The sequence below is a fragment of the Patiria miniata genome, unplaced genomic scaffold (genome assembly GCF_015706575.1).
Source record: "Patiria miniata isolate m_02_andy unplaced genomic scaffold, ASM1570657v1 HiC_scaffold_20, whole genome shotgun sequence".
NCBI classification, from domain to species: domain Eukaryota; kingdom Metazoa; phylum Echinodermata; class Asteroidea; order Valvatida; family Asterinidae; genus Patiria; species Patiria miniata.
Window position 1 is genome coordinate 1,290,714 of NW_024037059.1, and position 23,284 is coordinate 1,313,997.

The 23,284-nt window shown below is 40.7% G+C and overlaps 2 protein-coding genes across 5 annotated transcripts in view; both read right to left on the reverse strand.

The window, feature by feature from the left end:
• Positions 1–3,382, reverse strand: part of LOC119729030 (adhesion G protein-coupled receptor E2-like) — a 30,505-nt gene extending 27,123 nt beyond the window's left edge. The window contains exons 1-4 of the mRNA XM_038201521.1: positions 2,927–3,382; positions 2,492–2,569; positions 1,065–1,270; positions 286–439 (exon numbers count right to left, since the gene is read on the reverse strand). Coding sequence (XP_038057449.1) covers positions 286–439; positions 1,065–1,270; positions 2,492–2,569; positions 2,927–2,999 — 511 coding nt within the window. The 5' untranslated portion in view covers positions 3,000–3,382. The remainder of the gene's footprint in view (positions 1–285; positions 440–1,064; positions 1,271–2,491; positions 2,570–2,926) is intronic.
• Positions 3,383–6,202: 2,820 nt separating this feature from the next.
• Positions 6,203–23,284, reverse strand: part of LOC119728667 (kelch-like protein 8) — a 38,556-nt gene continuing 21,474 nt past the window's right edge. For all 4 annotated transcript variants that reach the window (XM_038200976.1, XM_038200974.1, XM_038200975.1 and 1 more), the window contains exons 3-9: positions 20,713–20,908; positions 10,409–10,552; positions 9,702–9,813; positions 9,253–9,437; positions 8,759–8,902; positions 8,444–8,645; positions 6,203–7,918 (exon numbers count right to left, since the gene is read on the reverse strand). In XM_038200976.1, coding sequence (XP_038056904.1) covers positions 7,798–7,918; positions 8,444–8,645; positions 8,759–8,902; positions 9,253–9,437; positions 9,702–9,813; positions 10,409–10,552; positions 20,713–20,908 — 1,104 coding nt within the window. In that variant the 3' untranslated portion in view covers positions 6,203–7,797. The remainder of the gene's footprint in view (positions 7,919–8,443; positions 8,646–8,758; positions 8,903–9,252; positions 9,438–9,701; positions 9,814–10,408; positions 10,553–20,712; positions 20,909–23,284) is intronic.

Below are 23,284 nucleotides of genomic sequence, written 5' to 3' on the forward strand. Positions count from 1 at the left end.
ACAAACCAACTACTTACGGAAATTTAAACAAATGCGTCACTTTTATTCTTTTCTTCAAAATGACAGCATATGACTTATAATTGACTTATGACCACACTTATGATTGGGTTGTGATTGACTTATGACTGCACCTATGATTGTCTTATGACTGCACTTATGATTGAATAGTGATTGACTTATGACTGCACTTATGATTGAGTTGTGATTGACTTGTGACTGGATTTGAGGTGGACTTGTGATTTACATAACTAGTCTACAATTCCAGATTTGAACTCTTGCCCATACCTGTATAGTGGAGCTGGAAACCTCGGAAGCCCTCAACACTATCCGTTTCGAAATGCAGGTAAACAGAACTTCCAGTGGAGGTGATTTCTTCCGGGAACTCGGTGCCACAGTATTCGCCGATCAGGGGAGCGTTTGCATCGGAACCATCATACACCTGGAAATTATTCAGGCCAAGAAAGGAACAAAAAGTTGAAGAACGTACTGTGGATGAATCTTTCACATCAACCACTGAGTTTACACAGCATTTTAAGAATTGCTTAAAATCTCTTATTTGGGCAACTGCTGGTTCAAACTGAGAATATACAGGGCGACCCAGAACAAATGAAACCCTAAAATATTTACCTTTAACAAAAAGGATCAGTGGATTTTTATGCTTTGGTTGTCAGATTAAAACTGAGAGCTTTTTCTTTCAAATACTGAGAAAAAAAAATTATGAAAACAGCACATTGGGTTGCCGAGAAAATGCCAATTATGTAAAAGTAGTCATTTTTCATCCTGTACACAAGTACTTCAAACAGTGAAACATTTCACTGTAGGCCTACTGTGCAATTAAGGTGCAATTTATTTAGTATTTTGACATAATTGTCATGATGAAAGGGTTTAAAATTGGACTAGAAAAGATAAGATACCTGTTCAGGTGCAAAATAAAAGGTATTTCCATCAAATTCAGAGAGTCTTTTTTTTTACTTTGGCAAATATTTTAGGTTGCATTTTTTTTGGGGGGGGGGGGGGTTCAATATGCTGGGAAGAGTCTTGGGTCTATTTTTTTTTGCACTTACCTTGAGAAAGTCCCAACACTTAGTGGTCCGTCCCTCCAACTGAAAGTCATCCCGCCGGATTTGGACACGGTTCCCCTGCGCAACGCTGATGTGCCAAAAGCACCGCTGGTTGTTGGTGTAGCTGGCGCTGCCAAAGTTGGCCGAGCGTACGTAGCTTGTCCAGGATGTCAGGAGGCCATCTTGTCCTGGGCAGGTATTCTGAGCGACTGTCGACAGAGGAAATGTTAATCACAAAGCAAGTTATGATAATGATCATAATTTATACCAGAGGTGTTTATAGGTCTCTTTTGACGTCACTTCCTACAGATCGTCATGGGCATCGGCATTTTGGGGTCCTAAAGGTAAGGATTACCCTAATTTTGGTTATTTATACAAAGGCCTACATTTACATATTTACATAAATGCATTTTAAACATATTTACCTATGGAATGTACATCCCTGTGATGTTATTATTATGATCATCCCAATCAACAGATGTTTTCAAGATGTCGGATTTTAAAATGTATGACAAAAGAAAATCCAAAATAATAATATAAGAAATGTGTCTTTTTGGTTGCACCGTAAGTTTCACACCGTTGTAGAAACTGCAAAATCTTATCTATGACATCTTAACTATAATACTGACGACAGTGGGAGACCAAGAAAATTCACCCTTTTTCAGTCATATTTTCGACTTCTGCAGGTCCGGAAGCATCTGCCTGCATTTGTCATGTTTGTAGTTAGTAACTTAGTAATTAACTGTAAAAAGCCGATTTTTTTTCCTTCATTTTTTGCCTGAATTCCCAGTAAAGCCTTGAATTTCCACATTTTTTCCGCTGCTGGTTAAAGTTCGTGCATCAAAGTATTATGATCCCAATGAAAGTATGTCATTTTTTAGGATGCACGCCTTGCAAAATATAACTTAAAGTTAAAGTTAAAGTTAAAGGCGAGCGCGCAGAAATAGGAGCGCGTAGCAAATAGCCTTGGTCTGACGATATGCAATTTGCTCATATTTGCACATATTTGGTGTAATTTAAGTTCTAAGAAGAGAAAAATGGCCCCTACTTCGCCTTTATCACAACGGAACTAACCTCATCCTTTCCTTCACGAAAAACTACACCATAAAGATGAGTTCCAGTGGCATAATTTCTATGCAAGTTGGGACTAAACGGTGTGAAACTTTTGTCAATATTATCGCTTTGTCGTTATTTCGTAACGGCCATTTGGTGTTGGTTACTTTGTAAATTGTATTTTTTTCTACCAGTAGGCCTACGATTATACGATGGAAAGTTTCGACGCTGTCTTCAAATAGCCGTCTGCTAATTAAAAGTTGGGCAGCGGAAAGTTTAGTCTTGATTCCAGAAGGAAATTGTTTACTCTGTTTGCTATTAATTTATCAACCTTTTTCCAAATTAAATAAAAGTCTCAAATAAATTGGTTTACTTACCAGCTTTATCCCCGAAGCATGCTAGCAGTAGACACAGCGAGAATAAGATAGACCATTTGCGCCTTTCCATTTGTTGATCTGTGAAACGAACCAATGGAACACAGAACTAATTACTTTTAACTAGGAATCCATTTCACTTGGAGACAATTTTCTGAAGCGAAGTTGAACAGCCCTAATTTGGCAACATTGGCCTCCCGTATTGTAGTTAATCCAATTTACGATGCGTGTTCCCAGTACCCACGTCCAAAATTAATTTATGAAGTGCCAAATTTCAACATCTGATAGAAAAAGTTTCTCTCATGGAAGAGATTTTCTAAATCAAGAATGAGAACTAGAACTCCAGGCTCTGTTCTGGGGGAAAAAAGCAGGACTACATTCAGTGTCTACCAACCATAGATATGTAATGAAATGATCAGCTCAAGAGAAAGTACTCACATACTGCGATGAGACCACCGGAGACAGCGCTGGGATGCCCCGGGGCTTTTGCCCCGTTCATCCCTTCCTCCATCCCACGGTAATGCGGCCCCTCGTCGGAACTCCTCCCGGGCAAAAAAATATAGAAACAATTGTATAAATTCTGGTTTGCAGATGAGAGAACTATCAAAATTCTGACGGTGAAGGCACCGCGGGCTATGCCTACTATGACGGATGATGAGATCGTTGAAGAGACAGAGGTTTTTCCCGGCTGTGATTGAGACCACGGGATGCGACCATGACAGCAACAATGGGAGGCAGGGGAGTGGCTTAAGGAGGATGTGCGCACGGGAGAGACCGCGTTTCCGACGGTGGATCGCAGAGTCTGCTAAAACACCTGCTCTCGTTAAAAAAGCTCGTCAATCTGTGAAGTTTGTTGCATCATCAAAACGCAGAATCCTCCAAAGTTTTAGTCCGAAGTTTTAGTTGTAGACTTTTAAATAAATTAAGACTACTATCTGTAAATGGGTATAATTATTTTTCTTTGCACGGCCCAAAAGTAATACCCACTGCGTTCGACAATTTGATGTTATCGAGTATACGCGATATACGGTATGGTGAAAAGTTTAAAAGCGGTGTCAAAACGTTAATTTGCGGTGGTATCGCATTCCGGCTTCTCGTTTTTAAGGTTTATTGAATTTTAAGAACCCCAAAATAATTATGAAGTCGGTGAATTGAAACCTTCATGTCATCCTATGTCGTATCCGGTTCGTAATATGACATCGTCATACACGCGCAGGCACCACTGACTACAACTTACAAGCGCCCATTGGCTAAACACTCAAGATACGTTAATTTCCGGTTCCAATGGTTCCAACGCTCCTTAATGGCAGTGGGCGTGGTTTAAACGGAAGTGACGTCACACTAAACGAATCAAATAACAGACTGATCATTAAAGCCCTGCCCTCTGCCCACGTGGTGAAGCACGTGGGCATCTTCAATGCTACAATGCACGTTCACCAATGGGCGGGGCCCAATGGATCGGTCTATTTTGTGCAGAGGTACTTTCTATGTCTTTTTTCCTTCTTTATCGAACTGATTTTTGATTGTACCAAACAACAAAATGCACATTCAACTGGCTCAAACCAGATTCAAATTAACAAGGATCTCTAACGTGCAATGTAGAGACACCTTGTAACATTCAACTTTAGCAACTTTTGTGAGAATGAAAGAAAAATACATTAAGTGCCCGATGTCCATGTGTGAAGAAAAATGCACGGCACCGAGGACACAAAGCCACCGGTTCCACTTGAAGATGCGTCGGTGGTGTTACGGCCACCTGCCAGCGAGTGCCGCCCGCCGAAGGCTCCCGGGGACCAGAAGAGGAAACGACCGGTGTGCTTGGTTGCCGGGTGACCGGTCGAGAGACGGAAACCCACGGTGACAAGACAGCTGGAACATTGTAGAGTAGGTGCGAAGATTGAAGGTTGGACTACAAAACAAATCATCACTCTTCTCTTATGAAAAGTTATTTGAACTATCGGGTAACAGTTGATTGTGGGGGGGGGGGGGGGTTGAGGGGGAGGGGTAATTTTTCATTTGTATAGAATTTTTGCAAATTCATAGAATGATATAAAAACGAAACAATTCTTGTATGCATTGGAAAAGCTGCTTTATTTAGTAATTAAATATTCATCGAAAAATTATTGCTTTCAATATACAGTAGAACAACATACAAACAAATAGTAACTTTTCAAATTTAATAACTGTGCATATTTCATTGTCTCTGAATTACTGGTCTTTACAGTTTATAAAATTTCATTGGAAAAAGTTGAATCAAAAGTTTAAAATTCTGCTTGGTATAAAAAATGCATCTGTTAGTGAGAAAAGAGTTGTTACAAATATAATGGAAGACTTTTTTTAATGGATATCTGAATAATTTATGAGAGGCTAAGAAGGCTAAGCATTTCACTCGATATGAAAGCATAATAAGCACAAGACAAGTACATTTACAGTTTTTGTACACTGTAGATGGAAAGGGGCGGGGCTGAGTAGGCCACGCCCCTGAATAAAGGACGACATTTACTACTTCACTTGCCATTATGCAGTATGTGAAAAGTACATGTACAGATTTTGTTCATCTGAACACTATAAGACACTCAATTTCGGAAATGGAGTCAGAAAACAGATAAGGGGTCAGGCCACTCTCTTGTCATGATGACCTCTGACACGGAGTCATACAATTTTATAAATATTCATATCATGGTATCACTTCTAAGTTCATCCAATCAGGCTAAAGGGAAGAAAAAATCATAGCTCACAGCAGCCAATGAAATATCGGAACCTGGGAGGCCATTGATGTCTTCATTCGCTGATGAGATGTGACTTATGCCTCTTTTTGAAGGAGCAGTTTGTATACAGTTCTTATTTTCTAATCCCTTTTGTAAACCCATGATGGTTACACACATAAGTTAAGAGCAACACGTGTACACACAAAACCTGACTTCTAAATTAGCATGCAGAAACAGCCAATTACAAAAAGCGAAACAAACAAAAAACATTAATGGAATAATCATACAGAAAATGTGTAATCTTAACAGGCGAACAAGAAAACTTGAAAGCTAAAAAACCCCAAAGATTGTTCATTATCTGCTTAAATACAATTTTTTATAAGACATGTACAAATATGTACAGGTTTACTTTTTACATGGACAAGCAGGGCAATCAAAATGTGTATTTACAAAAAAATACAGAAATACAAATGTAGGCTTTTTAATTGTTTAGTAGCTTTGAGACATAATAAATTTGTTAATAATACACATCATGCTTTCATATAGCTCTCAATGTGTAAAGGCATTTCATCTAAGGTCTATCAATATAAAGTCTCAATGTTCGTGGGAATGCAGAGACCACATCACTAAATATAAATAAAACAAAAAGCAAGTGAAATGAGCAAAGCATCTATGAGCAAATATCACACTTTTGAAGACAAGAAAACATAATTTGCAAAAAGAAGGAAACCCAATTTTGACAGGAATTTTAACCTACTTACTTAACTTATTTGAACTGGTTTTTTTTTTTCATAATGTGCTCTTCAACCATGCATGGTGAAAAAATCTTCGAAAAATCGCCATAATGTTATTATGCTAATTTGAATACAGGTCACCAAAATATCTGTCGTCCACGTGTAAGTCTAGTGTAGTGTTTTTTTGTCTTCAAATCAAGCTCTGGAGCTCAGTCAAGCGGATGGAATAAAGCCGTCCGTGGACAAACAGGTTTGGCACATGTAATTTTTAAACTACCATATCTCAGAGACAAAATATGCTTTGGCGATAGTTTTTTTCGTCACTGATGTTTAAGCTCAATATTTTCTACAAACAAATTGAATTTTTGAAATATGCTCCACAAGTAGGTGAAAAGTGCTGCCAAAAGTGGGTTTCCTTCTTTTTGCACCACCCTGTACGATTTGATATCAAGTTGTGAAAGTGATAACGACTTTTTTTGAGGCAAATTACTTCGGAAGACATACAAGGATATAAAAGATACCCCAGCTTGGTGGAAAATTGCAACCATGCATTATTTAATACAGCTAGGGAATTTGTGGAGCCGTATGGTCTGAGAGGCCCCTAGTGAAATAATCATTCTCAAGTTTGGAGGCCTAATTTCCCCACTAGAGGGCAGCATTTCAAAACGTTGCCTCTGTCACTGGATTATTTCTGAGCCAAAAAAAACAGGCAAAGAAGCAACAAATGAGAGGGACATCACAGAATGCGGGGCACTGGTGGAACATGTGCAGCAGGATTCACGACAAGCACCCAACAGCTCGATTTTTGAGCACAAAAACTGCCAGTTTTTAAAGGATGGTTGTGTGGACGTTTATACCCTACCTTTAAAATGCTCTTTCCAATTAACATCATTTCGTTTCAAATGTGTTTCAACTGGGCCTAATCCAGAACGTAATGTCCCTTTAAATGAATCTTTCTGAGAGAGAAAACTTTTTCCAACCAGAGAACTTAATGAAAGATGTGTACTGAAGGTGATAAAAATGTTGATTTTTTTCTAACATTACTTTACAGGGTGGTGCAAAAAGAAGGAAACCCACTTTTGACCAGGATTTTAACATACTTAGTTAACATATTTGAACGATTTTGTTATAATGTAGTGAAGTATAGCTCTTCAACCAAATGTGATCAAAAAAATCTGTAAAAATATCGCAAGAATAGTGTTGTTATGCTAATTTGAATACATCACCTAAATCACTGTTGGTCACGTGTAAGTCTAGTGTAGTGTTTTTTTGTCTTCAAATCAAGCTCCGGAGCTCAGTCAAGTGGATGGAATAAAGCCGTCCGTGGACAAACAAGTTTGGCACATAAAATTATTAAACTACCATATCTCAGAGACAATATATGCATTTGTAATAATTTTTTTGTCAGTTATGTTAAAAGATCAATATGTTAATACCATTAAGTTAAATTTTTGAAATATGCTCAACAAGTAGGTGAAAATTGCTGTCAAAAGTGGGTTTCCTTCTTTTTGCACCACCTGTAGTAACCATCATTACAAATCTACACAGCAAACAATCCTACATCCATTGTCATATGAACTATGAACATAAGATGGAATATATGTCGCAGAAGTGAAACACAAAGAATATCTGCATAATCACCATGGAACATGGTTCAGTTTGGTGAATATCTGACTGCACAGTCTTATGTGATGATGAGGTAATGTTCCTGAGTGCAATCCACATGATTAGTCAATCTAAATTGCAGCATTGGTCAAAGAATGTAAAATACTGATGGCCCGGGTTTTTTTTTTCTCTTGCCTTCATCGAGGTATGTTTGGGAAGGGAATTGGATTGATTTTGTGTTCTTGGTATTCCTGTCTATCCGTCATACGCAGCTATGGACTCTGCTGGTCTTGCCGACGTCTTTGAGCAATTGGACTGGACAGTGGCACGTCACTACCCCGGCCCCGGCCCGGCACGTACTGATGTCCTTGATTGGCGTCCACCTGGGAGTGAACGGGGAAACACATAACAAATTAAGAGTTTGTGTTTAGCAATTCATTTTATGAGCTTAGCAGCTTTATCCATGATGGGCGAATCTCAATACAGTGCGCCACCAAGAGGTTGCAATGGAGAGTTCCTTTTTCGCAGTGCATTGTGGGGCTATCACTGCGTTGCATATCTAATTAGCAATGCTTGATCACCGCACGTAGTGCGTTTGTTTCCAACCGTCGCGGGAGCGCACGCGACTGACTATAAACCATTTCACAATCGTTGATTGGTTCCTTAGGAAAACCCAGGGAAAAAATGATGAACAACTTAAAAGGCTACTGCAGATTTCCGGAGACGTTGGTGCGAGCAGGCGCGCTGGTCTAATCAGGCCGTTAGATATGCACGATCCATTATTGATCACTAGCGTCTCGGGCCAAGACTAATTCCTGCACAACTTTTGGAGGACTCAGGAATGATTCTAGCAGAGAGATAAGGTACATCAAAGTGACTGAGTTTAAAGTTCAAACAGTTGCACCTACTTTTCTGTGACTGGGTCGTAGCACTCTCCGGACATGAGATATGAGGATCCATTGTGGCCTCCTATGGCGTAGATCTTCCCGCTGATGACAGAGACCCCAACGCCGCCGCGACACATGGACATTGGCTTGATGCTGGTCCAGGCTTTGGTCCGAGGGTCGTACCGCTCCACGGAGTTCAGTGGGGAGCTGTCGTCAAACCCACCTGGGGAAGGGAACAAGAGTACGGTTTATAATTGCGCTATCATGTTATGGACCAAGGTTGTGCTGGCTTGTGACCCTGCCCAGACACTGACCAGAGAGGTCAAAGGTACTGACCTATGACATAGAGGTAGCCGTTGAGGGCCAGCACACCCCCTCCTGCTCGTCTGGTCTGCATTGCGGCAATCATGGTCCACTTGTTGAGGTGAGGGTCGTATCGCTCGCAGGTGTTCAGAGTGGTGGAGCCATCGTTGCCACCGACTGTTGAGAAGACCAAGATTTTATAAATGTGTTAGGAGTTGAAAATACACGTTAGTAAACTTGATAGAAAATGATACTTTGACAAACAGTTGGTGTTGGGGGTTTGACAAAGGTATCTGCTGTCAAATGATGGAAAGTCAATAAAAAGGTGAACAAATGAATTGAGAAGCTTTGATGTTTTGAAACACATCTCTGCTTAACTCAGAATGCTGAGCTAATACCAGGAACACGGCATTTGTGCCCTTGGGCAAGACACTGAACTACAATTGCCTCTCTCCATCCAGGAGTATGAATGGTCTAGAATGCTCCATTGGGCCATACAGTCCTCTCCCCGCCTCATTTTGACTAACCTGCATAGATGTGGTCGTTCAGCGTCTCCACTGCCACGCCCCCCCTAGCCATAATCATGGGGGCAGCATAGCTCCAGCTATCGCTGGCTATGTCGTACCGCTCCACCTCACTGAAGCAAGTGTTGTCATCTAGACCCCCGATGGCGTAGAGTGGGCCGCCGAGCTGGGTAACGGCCAAACCTCGCCTGAAGGGAAAACCAATGAAAAATGACAGCTGGTATCTAGACTGTGGTACCTATAATGTTGAGGAAGGCTATGTCCGAATGACTTATCTACGGCTGGAAATTACACACGCCTATGGAGTTGGCTGCAACAATACCGGTGCAACAATATTCGCTATAAAATACAAAACCTCAGAATTCATCCATTTCTGAAAATTACAGCACAAGTAAATGTTGCAAAGCACACAATACAAAGATGATCAATCTGCAATGGAAGAGACAAGTAACCTTTTTGTTTTCATCGGTGATACCAGCGTCCATTTATTTGTTTTGGGCTCGAAAACCTCCATGCTGTTGAGATGGTCTTTGCCGTCGTGTCCCCCTGCAGCATACACCTTGCCTGTACGCAAAAAAAGGTTACAAATTAAGCTATGAAGAAAAATTCCACAACGCCCACACAGTCACACAATATGAAAATGTATCTTAATAAAAGTAATCAAGAGAGGGCGCCCTTTGTCTGGACCATACAAGTGAGTTTTCATCTTGCATAAAAAAATTTACATTCTCTGTCCGTGCATCAAGACCACTTTCTTATTCTTCAGTGTGAATGTGTCTCGTCTTTAAAATTCAAAACCCTAACCTCAATCCTCCAAATCCTACTGGTGGTTTTGGAGGATTGAGGATGAATGCATTTTGAGAGGCAGGACTGTCTGACGATTTTGAAGAATTGAGGCGCTGGGTATCCTTCATTTGAACATAGGTGCAACATTTTAGAGGATTTTGGAGGATTGTGGATGTTTTCTCGCAATATTTCCAGTTCTTTTTTTAGAATTTCAGTGAGAATTTGGGACACTGACATTTGAACACACCAATTCTGTCAACTGAGCCGTCAATGCAGCAGAACAATCACAACTCTAAGACATAACTTTGGAAATGAACAATCAATCAAACAAACGAACAAGCAAACAAACCATCAACAATGTTATAAATGTTACCTCCAGCAGACAGCACGCCCACATGCCTTCTCTTGTAGTTCAGCTCAGCCACATGGAACCAGCGATTATTGCGCAGGTCGTAGCACTCGATAGACTTGAACGGGTCCCCCGATGCACCACGACCGCCAACCACAAACAGCACACCTGGTGTAGGACAAGAAAAGAGAGAGATAGAGGGACTGGTTCAAATCTACCGCACTGAGTTCACAAGTAGGCTATATATGTAGGTGAAACTTTTTTTTCTTGCAGACAACATTGGGAATAATGTTATTCTGGGAATGTGACTTCATGATCTGATACACCGTGCCCTCTGGAGACATGCACACAATAGGGAACAAAAGATTGTATACGTCTCCACAGGGCAATTTCTATATAGATGAATACGTCTCCACAAGGTTTTCACGAAATAGATATATGGATTTTACTCAAAAACCAGCAATTTCCATGGTATGTTGATCCGTCGCAAATGGTAGAGTTTTAGAAAAGGGATATTAAGTCCGAATTTCAGCCAAGGAAATTAATTCTGGTTGAAATAAGAGCACTTGAAACTACACTTTCAAACTCGAAAACTTTACTACACGGGAACAAAGAAATGTCTCCACAAGGATACAAATTTCAGTATGTGTGTGTGTCTCTGTTTACAATGAATAATGTGACTTGTCAAAGTGGCAAGGTTGAAAGTGTTTGTTCTTTTAATTGTTAGTTCTTTGTTGCATTTTTTTTATGGCAGTGTTATCAATGCAGATCTATATATTCATCATTTGATTGCAAATTTCATTAATAATTTAAGAGTGAGGGTTAGGCCAATAAGAAACGCCTACCTAATTATTAAAAAACAAGTGCATGTGCACAACAAGCTCTGGTCGTGTTGCAAGAAGTCTTGCATGAAAGTCGAGCATGAAAGTCGAGCATGAATTCGATCAAAATTATCCCTGCCAGCTAGAGCTGAAAAATGCGACGCCGAAAAATGCGACGCCGACGGCACATAGGGAACACCATACTTTTGGTCAATTTTCGGGGACAGACAGACAGACCGACTGACCACCAGGTGACATGTAGATCAGCTCCTAGCTGTCACAGTTTGAAAAGGGAATTGGTGCCATTGTTGTTGCTCTCAACTTAGGGGGAAAAACACCAAACATCTGAGTTGAATAAGAAATCTGTTGCCCAGTTAGATTTGCATTCACCGAACGAAAGGGCACTCATGAGAGCCACAAGTCTATGTAAACTGCCGACTAACTGTCTGACCCCATTAGCAGCACGCCTCAAAACTGACATGAATAGAAAGCTACAGAATGACAGAAGTGCGTGGCATGGGCCATTATTATCAATTCATAGGGGGTTGGCAAGCTCAAAAATGATGGAATGCACAGGCTGACAAAGAAAAAGTTTAAAGGGAATATACACCATTTGCTTTTGCTGTAATTTTCAGAAGAGAAGGGATTTGGGGGTAAGTATTTTATAGCAAATATTGTTACAAGCCCTTGCCAAGACTACTTAGCGGACGTGATTGATTGTATCTAACAATAAAACTAAACAAACAGTTTATTTTAGAAAACTGCTGATTTGGCTTTAACCTTTCAAAAAAATGAGACCGACAATTTTCTCCCAATTAGTTCTGTTTAATCCAATCTTCTCTGTATTTCTTGCAGATATAGTAGCCCATAAAGTCTCAAGGATAGCTTTAAATCATCATCATCAAACTAGACGCTTCTTAAGGCTAGGACTGGGGTTATATTCGCCTCCCCCTTGGGCGAGGCTGCAGTGGCCCAGAACCTTGAACCAAGGGGTGCATGGTGGGGTCAAGCCAGCCGCAGCCCACGCACTGACCTAGCTGGTTTTTAAGTGCCTAGGTACAGATGAAACTATAAAACCAACTTGGAAAAAAAAATCATGCCTGGATGCAAGAAGACAACATGTATACAAGATTTTTGCCCCACGATTTTACAGAAACAGTGGAATGCTATACCGAACACCGTTATACCAAACATCGTCCTTGGCTCCCGATTTTTGTGTACAAAATGCACTGAACATTGTTGTTGAAAAATGTCAACAGAAGAGCGACAAGTGGCTTTTATTTGCCCCAAGGAATAGAAGGGGAAAGCCACCCATTAACTTCCAGTAACTACCAGGGTGTGCAGGGTGAAGTTCTGAAGGGCGTTTTTGTATTAAAAAGTGAGTACCGGAGCACCAGCAGCTTAAAATCGCTATACCGATTGATCGCTATTACAAACAATTTCTGTGGATCCTGCGATGTTCATAATAGCGGCATTCCACTGTACTGGACAGATTGTATTAATTTTGAACAGAAGTTCAGCTGAACAGCCAAAGATCTCCGATCCCCAAATTGTGTAGACATGGAGTCGCTACCTCAATCTTGCAGATTGTCCGAGAGCACATAATTATTTGACCACTTGATGTTTGGTCTAGTAATTTAACTTTCTATACATCCAACATCCTCAAGCACTAGAGACTACCGGGACCGAAGAATCAAAGCCCATGGGCACTGCCTTTAAGGTCATGTCTCCAGCCTCTGGCCACATTACTTAGCTACCGCTGGCAATTATACAAGTACCGGTAGGCACCTTGGGGTAGTTGCTTAAGCCAAGTACATGTGTATAGGTAATTCAAACATAGCCTAGTCTAGGAACTGCCCTTGTCCTCATGGCTGGTAACCTGTGACCTCCCCCAATGCCAACAACCTCCCCTTAGCAGGACACCCCCATGGGGCAGTTGGGATTATTTTACAACATTTCTAATTCACTGTAATTAATAAGTAATGGTTAAGACCATCATGTCTGGAGCCTTAATGAGAAGAACATGTGTGACCTTGCAAGGGGGAGGCCAAACGTTTTGTGAATGAAGAAGGACTTCATCTTGGATTGCAAAAGTGCTTGTCCAGGCCTCCATGGTCCTACCAAGGCTTACAAAATTGAAAAGCAAAAGGGGAAACAAGCACGTTGGAGGGGGGGGGGGGGAGGGGGGCTGGAAGTTAGTCTGAAAATGAACTTGGTCAAACAATAATGGATATTTTTTAGCAAAATGTGGGATTTTTTTTCAACATTAATACAATCATAGCAAAGTACCGGTATTTCATAAAATCCAGACAATGCAAGGAATAATAGGTAGTTTCATTTTTGTAATTTCGAGCCCCAGAATCTGCTAGACATTTTAAACTTTCTATCTGGCAAACTGCCCATCTTAATTTGATTTTTTTTCATCCATGAGGTGGATGGTATTGTCTCAAGATTAAATACTAGATTTTTTAGTGTATGGGTCATGTTAGTACGCAAATTCACTAAACACTCCTTATCTCCTACTAGTAGGACACATGCAGGTATGGAATACGAGAGAGTCACTTGACATTCAACTTCCTGGGTCCATACCACCAGTAGCTGAAAGGCCTCAATGAACGTGTTATAAATCAAATCTTGTACAAGACCAGCCTCCCTTGTGTGTCTGGTCATATAATTCAATAAATGAGTAAATGTGTGCCCACCGTGATACACATTATATAGCTGTCCTGAACAACTTGACAATGCAGCGTGTCTGTCTGTTATTCTCTGTGGGTCTGGCCGTATGGTATAGATGATAGGACTTTGCAGTTACAGAATAAAAACATGTGTTCCTCACCCAAAAGTCATAAATATGTTTCAGTCTTTCATTTTTGTGAAAGAGCCAGTGAAGAATTTTTACATTCTATAAAGTAAAAAAAAAGAAAGTCTGTCACGAGCCAATGTGGCCCATCAGGCCGGCGTTTATCTCCGGTTTCAGTGGCATGAAACAACAGAGACTATTTCTTTTCCCCCTGGATGGGATGCTAGTCCATCGCAGGTTACTATACTCCTGGGAAGAGAGGGGCAAATGGGGATGAAGTGGCTTGCCCAAGGACACAACATCTGGCCAGCAGCTGGATTCGAACCCCTGAGCCTCCGATCATGAGTCACGAACCATAACCACTAGGCCACACTCCCCACATGTACTTTATAGAGTGAGAAATGCATTTAAGATGGACGATTCCTTATACAGTTAGCCACCAACAAGTTGCCACAGAGAGTCCACTTTTCAAGTTTACGGTCGACAAAACATGGCCGACTTGCCCCGATTTTGAATGAACATCAGTCGACAACTTGAGGACATATTTTTGGATAGATCGAGGCAAGGCATTCCTTTGCCTCACAAGAAACACCATATCTTGACGAAAAAAAACTCCAAACCCCTAAAACACAAAACAACCCTTGAACGACAGCTGGTTTGCATACAAACAAATGTCTTGTACATAGCATTTTAAAACTTTCCCCTGGTTTAATAAAAACTGAGTCTCTCTTGAACAATTGCCAAAAATGTCACTCTGGGCCCCCTCAAGTGAAATGTTTTTAATCTTCTTTTTGTTTTAGAGGAAAGGTCAGAAATGCTATTAAACTAAGAAATAATCAAATTATCGAGCCTTTAGCCTGAGGCGGTTACATTTGGCATTGTCCCTGACAGAAGAAAAAAATCACAGAACTCTAAAAAACATGAGTTTGATGGAAAGTTTGCGTCCCTCGGAGACTATGATGCACCGGTCAACTGACGACCCCCCTAAAAACAATGACAAGGGTTGGATGGCGCTCCAGGCTACAAGACATCAGAAGTCAATTCTCCTCAAGTTCTCAAGGTAGGGGTCTCACAGCTTAGGGCAACTCGACTCCCCAATGCTTGGAAAGTTTTCAGCTTTGGTGGTTAAATTTAGAAAACAATTCCTCAGTGATTTTGTTCACAGGTATATTTTGACGTTTGCCTTTGCACTCACCTTAAAAAACAATGGTCGCAAAAATCCTGAAGTGGTAACTAAATCTCCAGATGTCATTTCCATTCTCTTTCAACCATTTTTTTTATTCTTCAAACAAGGCGGGACATTTCAATTTAGGCTGTTCAATTGTTTGGTTTTTTTTTTAAATCTGACAGGGCTATTATAAAAAATTATGTATTTCTGTCACTGAAATTTGTCATGTTTTTGCTTTTGACACTTGTTGCAATGAGTGTTTGTTCTGCCTTTCAAACAATGGTTACAAAAAAAAAATCAAGATTTATTCTGGGGAAAACAGAAAGTGAAATATAAAAACAAAAATCTGATTCCGTTTACAAGCTCATGCCAATTAGCCTAACCTTAAACAACTGTTTTGCTTCAGTTTATTTTCTTTGAGTGTGATATATTTATTTTTTTGATAACACTTCTTTGTCAGTTTTCCTAACAGTGTCAGTAAATGTTCAAAAAGGAAAAACAAAATTGCGACAGTTAACAGTTTCACAATTTATGACTACGTCAACATGAATTCTGCATTGCAAGTTGTCATCAATGGCAGGGATCCAAAACAAAGGAAGGAAAGTTGGAAAAAGGGGAGGGTGGCATTCTGGTGATGGCCTTTGATCATAGGGGGTCAACCAACACATAACATCAGTAGGTAAAAACAATAACCAGTAATTTCAGTTTACATTAAAAGACCTTCTAGCTCGGAAAGCCGTAGACAGCCTTGCGGTTGCAGTAAGTGCTGAAAGGTGGTATGCTTGTCCTTCTGGACTTATTTTGAGGAAGTTAAGGGGCTGGAATTTACAGGTGCTTTACAGGTGCATTCCAGACAAGGGCGTCAATCGCTTCTGAAAAGTGGGGGGGGGGACCATACTTTGATCAGAGTGAGATGCTCTGTGGTGCGATCTGAGGCAATTTCTGACCACTTTTACCAATTTTTGTTAGCAAAAGATCATCATTTAAACATCATTTTTCAAGTTTGGAGTCATTGAATCAGCTATTCTGAACTACAGAATAAAATACAGGCTACAATGGGGGGGGGGGGGACAAACAATATGATATCCCCCCACTTTAAAAAGTGGGGGGGGGGGGGGGCACCAATTGACGCCCATGATTCCAGAGGACATACGGAGAAAAGGGTCCGAACAAATTCAATTCAAGTCTGATTCGATTTCCAGTGGCCTGATGGACATGGTCCAATAACAGATTCAGACTTGACTCCAGTCTACTACAACATCCAAACCTATCCTCTCAAAACATCTTTCCATCCATTTTCCAACTTTCACGAAATCGTATTCTTGCATCAAACTTATCAAAATTTCAACATGTTCCTCCATATTCCAGAATCTGTATCATTTCACACAGAGCCAACGTCAATACCCGCCTCTTTCAGAGAATCCCAACTTGTTCCCCCGCCCGCTAGCCTTCTCTCAACACGACAGACCTCCTGCGGCACTCCAACTTAAAATAAACCTCAGCCACTGTAGGTTGTACATGTATCTGTTTATAATCCGCCGCCTAGGGGGCTGGGTTAATTTTAGTCTACTTGCAGGGGATGAGACCACAGATCCTTCAGGACCGCCTCCCTGTGTGATTCGGTCAACAGGTCAGCTTGTCGCGTCCCATCATGGTACGTGGAGTAACAAGTTTCCAGGAAAATTCAAACAGGCTTCCCCGATATCGTACTGGGAACTGCATGAATACATTTAACTATGTACATTGTATCATCAGTATTGTCACAGATCATGTGCGATTCTACAGTGTTCAAAGTTCAAAATGAAACATGGATTATCATCTTCTTCTTTTTGACAAAACGTTGGAGGTTGATTCGCTATGACATGTCTGTACCGAACGTTGATCACATTTTTAAAAATCAATTTGTGCAGTAAAATTGATTCTATTTTCTTTTTGAGTGCCCAGAAAATGCTAACTTTCACAAAGTGAAGAATAGCTTTTATCGGATACCTGTACTACTGTGTAAAGTTGAACATATTATGTTTTTTGTTTTTTTAAAGCAGACACGTGTGTGTGGTTGGACTGGAATTACCGTACATGTGATATCTTGCCAATCTTATTAGAAAGTCAAAGAAGAGAACCCATTGCCTTTACCTATGGACAGGCCAGTGTACATGTACCCCCAGTCAGTTTGCATTAACCTCTCAAGTGGCCCTGCAAGCTGTTAGGTTTTAGGAGGGAAACAATCTGTAGGTGTTGAGTGGTCACCCTGGGAGGTGCCAGTTCAATGACCTTACATGTAGTCAGAGTCAAGTAGGGACACCACAGATGTTGGTTATTAGGGCTAGGCAATGTGTGATGTGCACTGCTGTCCTACCAGTTTAAACACAAGTTACATGTAAACCTTCGATCCACTATTTGAAACTTGCAGACTTTGTGAACAAGAATACTGGTTGAATCTCATCTGAAGCAATATTCGCACAGTAAAAGCAGGTGTAAGATTTACACTTGTCATTTAAGGTAATAAACAACATTTGCTTTTGCTTTTTTCCCGAAAAATGAATGGATTTCGCCTTTTCGGGGTTAGTATTTTCTAGCAAACAGGCTCTATTGTTACACTGACCTGTTTTTGAAGTTTTATGTTCATAGATGCTGGAAAAACCAAGATAAAAATGTTGTTCTTGTAGTCTGGTTCCCTGACCCTACTTCAGACGAAAAGGAGGAATTTATGTCAAGAAATTGTCACTAATGTCAGGTCAGGAAACCAGACTAACCGGCATGCACCCATTCACGGATGTGTGACCAATTGCAAACAAAATGTGAAATAACTAAATTTGGTAAATTGGGGGCAGTATTTGAAGAAAAAAAAAATCACTTTTTTTCCAACGATGGTCAGCCGACCATCGTTGGAAATTGATACAAAAATTCAAGTTTTCTTGAAAATGACGGCACACCAGGTGCCATGATTTCACAGGATGCTTGAGACTATTATTCACTCACAGTCAACTAAGGTATTTCATAATAATTTGGTAGTTTTTTTTTTTTTTTTTGATGTTTGCAGATGATGCATATTACCTTTAAACTATAAAAATAGAATAGTGGTTTCATAACATTTGCTAGGGTTAAAAAAAAAAAACTTGGATGCATGGATTAAAGTGATGGATTGGGCCAATACTAAATGCACAATCTCCTAAAATTTTAACTCCAGACAGACAGTAATAGTGCTGACAAGTTTCAGTGTGCACACAATAACCAGCAAGGATTAAACTGCAAATTTTTAGGAGAAGCAGCCTCAAGGAAACACAAAAGATTCAATTACGTTAGTTCCCTTGAACTTTTCCTGCCCCTCGTTTGCCCTCACCCTACATCACTGACTCCATTATCCTGAGCCCCTGGCACAGAATGGGCCTCTTTTTGTCCCCATTTATTGTTATATAAAAAAAAATTGATAAGAGTCCTAAGTTTTTAAAAGAGGTCACTCTTTTGCGATTGCAATCTGGTTTGGGGGAAAAATAGGGGCTGTAATGCTATGACCAAGCAAACTGCAACAATATCAGTTGACAAATGGACAAAAACGCTGTTGGATTTTGTTGAAAGTGCCCTTATTTGATGATGGAGCCCTTATATTCAATCAGTATCTGGTCGGTTAAAATCTCGCTTTTAAACTTGCATGAAGGGCTGACCTCAGAGGAAAAAAGGCCATTTTTTTTGGGGGGGGGGGTTAAATTACACATATACACGAAATACAGTAGATAATGAGCTCTCCTCAATCTGCAAATAACCCAATAATAATTTGTAACACAACAAAATAATTCAACCTGCAAGAGGAAGCTTTCAATACCTTCACAGCACTTGCTTCAGAAATGTCACTGTATTTTTGCCTGTACCCATTAAAGGGAATACTTGTAGGCATATACAACATTTTCAAACAACAGAAACAAAACTACCGAATCATTATGAAACACCTCACTGGACTGTAAGTGAATGACAGTCTAAAGCATCTTGTGAAATCATGGCACCTGGTGTGCTGTCATTTTCAAGAAAAATGTTATTTTTGCATCAATTTCCAATGCTGGTCGGCTGACCAGCATTGGGAAAAAAACTGCAAACACTGCCCCCAATTTACCATATTTAGTTAGTCCGCATTTTGTTTGCATCGATTACACACCTATGAGTGGGTACAAGCCAGCTAGACTGGTTCCCTGACCTTACAATTCCCGGCGTCTATAAATTGCTCCGTTTCATCTTAACTTGGGTCAGGGAATCAGACTACAGGAACATGATCGTTTTTCTTGGTTTCTTCAAACAAGTCATTGTAACAATATTTACAATAAAATACTAACCCCCAAAATCTATCCATTTCCAGTGACAATTACAGCAAAAGCAAATGTTGTTAAATCCCTATAAATCCATGGGAGCAAACATTATGGAGTAGAGGTGCAAGGAGAACACAAAAGAAAGCTAAGTGATCAACCTATTTGGCGCACTAAAAAGGTAAAAAGGCATCTAATGATCGAATCATCTTCCTTGCAACCCAAAATTGCGGTAGTGTCCTTCGTTAGACAACTTAGTGGACAACTTTACACACTCACTTATTTCACACACGTACAAGCCATAAAGCTTTTATCAAACTTGTCTTTATATTATGCAGTCCTTGAGATGCAGTACCCAAACTACCAGCAGTATCACACACTCTGAAAAGCCAGTTTCTATGGTCCTTTTTTTTCTGACCTCGTTGCCCTTTTAGATCGAGGTGTTTTGCCCATGGTCACTTTAGTTTTGACTTTTTGAGGGCCTTTGTGACTCAAAACATGTGCAAATGTTGCGGCAACCACTGGGGTCCACGTGTACGTGCACGTGGGTGCAAGCTGTGCCCACGAGGGTCAAATTTAGCTCCCTAACTCCTGGGCATATTTTTGCAATGACCAGTCATCCTCAAAAGTCAACTCCTGGTCAGGATTTGATTTTCTGATGGCGCATTCTTTGTACCTTTATACTAAAGGCCCTGTCACACTGTCTGCGATCATATATGCGTTCTCACTGCGTCCTTGAAAAATGGCTGGGGCGCAACAGCAACTACTAGATCGCAGCGACAACTACATAGGTCGCCTGATGGGCGCCGGAGGGTCTTTATGGTCTCCGATGAGCTCCAAAGTTTTTGAGCATGCTCAAAACTATTGAAACACCTCTGCGCTCTGGCAGGGTGCCGTAATAAAACAACACATCCACGATTGACCGAACGTCCACGATTGAAATTCGCGTACAAACCAATGAGAGCTGTTGCTAAAAAGTTAGAGTAAAAACAAAGGAATGAGGATTAGGGACAATAGGGGGTCCACGATTGCCGGTGTTTACAAAGATGTGTCTGTGGGGTGGGGGTGGGGGGGGGGGGGGTTTGATGAGATAGGGGGGGGGGCAGTGATGAGATATGGGAAGGGGGGGGGGGTCGAAGGGATAAGGAGGCAACCTGTGGAAGTGGGGAACACTTCTACCCAAATTCCACAGAAATTAATGCACTCCCTAAAAAAACTACACCGCTGTCTACACTCCCTCTCTTTACCTGCCGTGCTCTTCCTGGGCTGAAAGCGCTGGGACTGTGAGACACTCTTTGGGCTGAGAGGCGCCACTTTGTTGACAGACAGGTGGTAGTTCTTGGCCTCATCCAGCAGGTCCCTGCATCTGTGGCACTTCTTAATAAGCTCCTCGGACTCTACAACCTCCATCAGGAAGCCCAGGGGAACCAAGGGAAGACGGACCTGGTGAATGAAGGAAGAAGAAAAAAAGACGACTTGTAAGACTAGATGATACTGTTGGTTAACAAAGAGAATCAGTTCATCCACAAGTTTAACCCTAACCTTCCCAAATTCTCCCAAATTTTCTTACCAAAATGGAGGATTTTGCAGGATTGAGGCTAATATGGTGAAAATGTGTGGCTGATTTTGGAGGATGCACTGTGTCAAGGTCTTGGGCCGGACCCTGTGTTGTTAATGCTCAGCCGTGCATAAATTTAGGCCTAGATTATACTTGAAATCCTCCGCACTGCTCCAGGATGTCACTGGCCGCTCTGCCTCAACAAACTGACAGTGATTGCTGGAGAATTTTGCAGGATTGAGGCAATGGTCACCCATCCAAGGACCACATTCACCACATAATGAAGGCTTGTGCAGGATTGAGGCTGCAATTGTTACATATAGAGGTAGTTGGAGGATTCTGCAGGATTGAGGTTGCATCCTAACAAAACTGCCTAGGGAGCGAGGGTTAAAGACACATTCATGTCAAAGTTGGCCTCATCATGGCCTCACAAAGCAGTAAAACCTGATTGGTTAAATTTACTCCAGTTATTTGCAAATGCATACAGGTATTGCCCCTTTAAAAATGGTTTCCAATTCAAAACAAGATACTTTCAGGGGTTGATTTTCAATGCTCATTATTGTTCACAAAAACCTTTCACAGCAGTGCATAATACACCTGTTCGTGACTCTGCCCTAGTTTACACCCCCCCCCCCTCCTTTCCAGACTGTCTGAACTGAATTTCACCCTTTAATCTGTTTCATAATGAGTCAAATATCTGATAGGCATATACCGGTAGGAACTGAATAATTGCACCAAAAGTCGTTCAAACTTGGTCAATTTGTCACGCCTGAACTGTCTGTAGGCTTTACTGAGTGCTGTGAATGTAGAGCTCAACATATAGCTACATTAAATGCTACATGTATCTACGTACAATTAATTGAGAAGTTATGTAGCCTTATCCTTTTTTGGGGGGGGGGACTAGTGTTTTTGCTAGGATAAAGTTCAAACAGCCCTGCAACAGTATGTATGTTTTGGAACTGCCACAATGCATCTCCCACAACTCTTGACAAGCCAACTTGGAACCAAACTGGAGAATAATAATCTCTTGGGCTTAGTGTTAATCCTGTGACTTTTGACTAAATCCCATAGTATGCCGTCAGAATGTAAAGATCATGATGTCAAATGTGACTTCTGATTTAGATGGGTCACCACATACATCATTTTTTTTTTCAAATATTGTACACATAGTAAATACCGGTATTTGGATAGTTTTTGGCAGCTGTTCCTCACACTATGATTCTTGGAAATCAGTGCATGTGTACGTGCTCCATGGTCACACCATACCTCAAACAATACAAAGAATAACCACATGATAATTGTAATGTTTCGGCCAACAAATAACTCATAGCAGTCACACGCTATAGTTGCCAGTATCAAGGGGTGTTTTATTACAAGGTATGAACTGCGCATGTCCAACTCTAGACTCATTAACATGAGGCATGAATACATTACAATAATCATAATGGATACCTCCTGATGAGTAAAAAGTACCTGTATAACATGTGTCTCATTGCTATCCTTTTAAACACTGGAGATGTTGATTTCAACCCCTCTACAAAGTAGCAACTGTGTGCGATTTCCGCACACAAAATATGAAAGATACATTTGAATTACATGTTCAAACAACCTCACAGTGAAATTGCCTCAACCCTCATCAAAGGTTTATACTACCGGCCGGTAGCTAAGGGCCAACCTCAAATATGTACCTCACACACACACACAGTGACAAATGAATAAGGTGCATGCTAAATGTTTATCATTCTCAAAAGTTAAGAATTGTTGTTTTTCAATCGTTAATGCCATGAGGGTGCACCTGCAAGTGTATCCAAAAGGGCATGAACTTCATGCAAACACTGAACCCACACCAAACTAGGCCAAGTGAACTACATGTTGAATAGCAAACTGAATTTCTGCCAAACCCACATCCTTTTCCTCACACAGAGAAAAAGGAAATGTCAAGCAGCTAATCTCACTTGGCCAAGCTCTGTGAAAAAGAAACATGATTAAACGATAACCAATATGACTTCACAAATCAATACATGGAACCTGCACATTATGCAATAAATGAAACAGGTATAAAAGGAATCACGCCGTGACACTTTTGTGTGGTTTTCCTACCAACCACATGTACCGGTAGTAATGCAATAATAGTTTCATCTTCTTTGGAGGCCAGTTAAATGAAAACAGACCTGGCAACAAGAGACTCAATTTCAGAGAAAGCCACGTCAATGTTCAGTCAATACATCTGTTCACGGGATACATTTTAAGAGTTGGTAAAT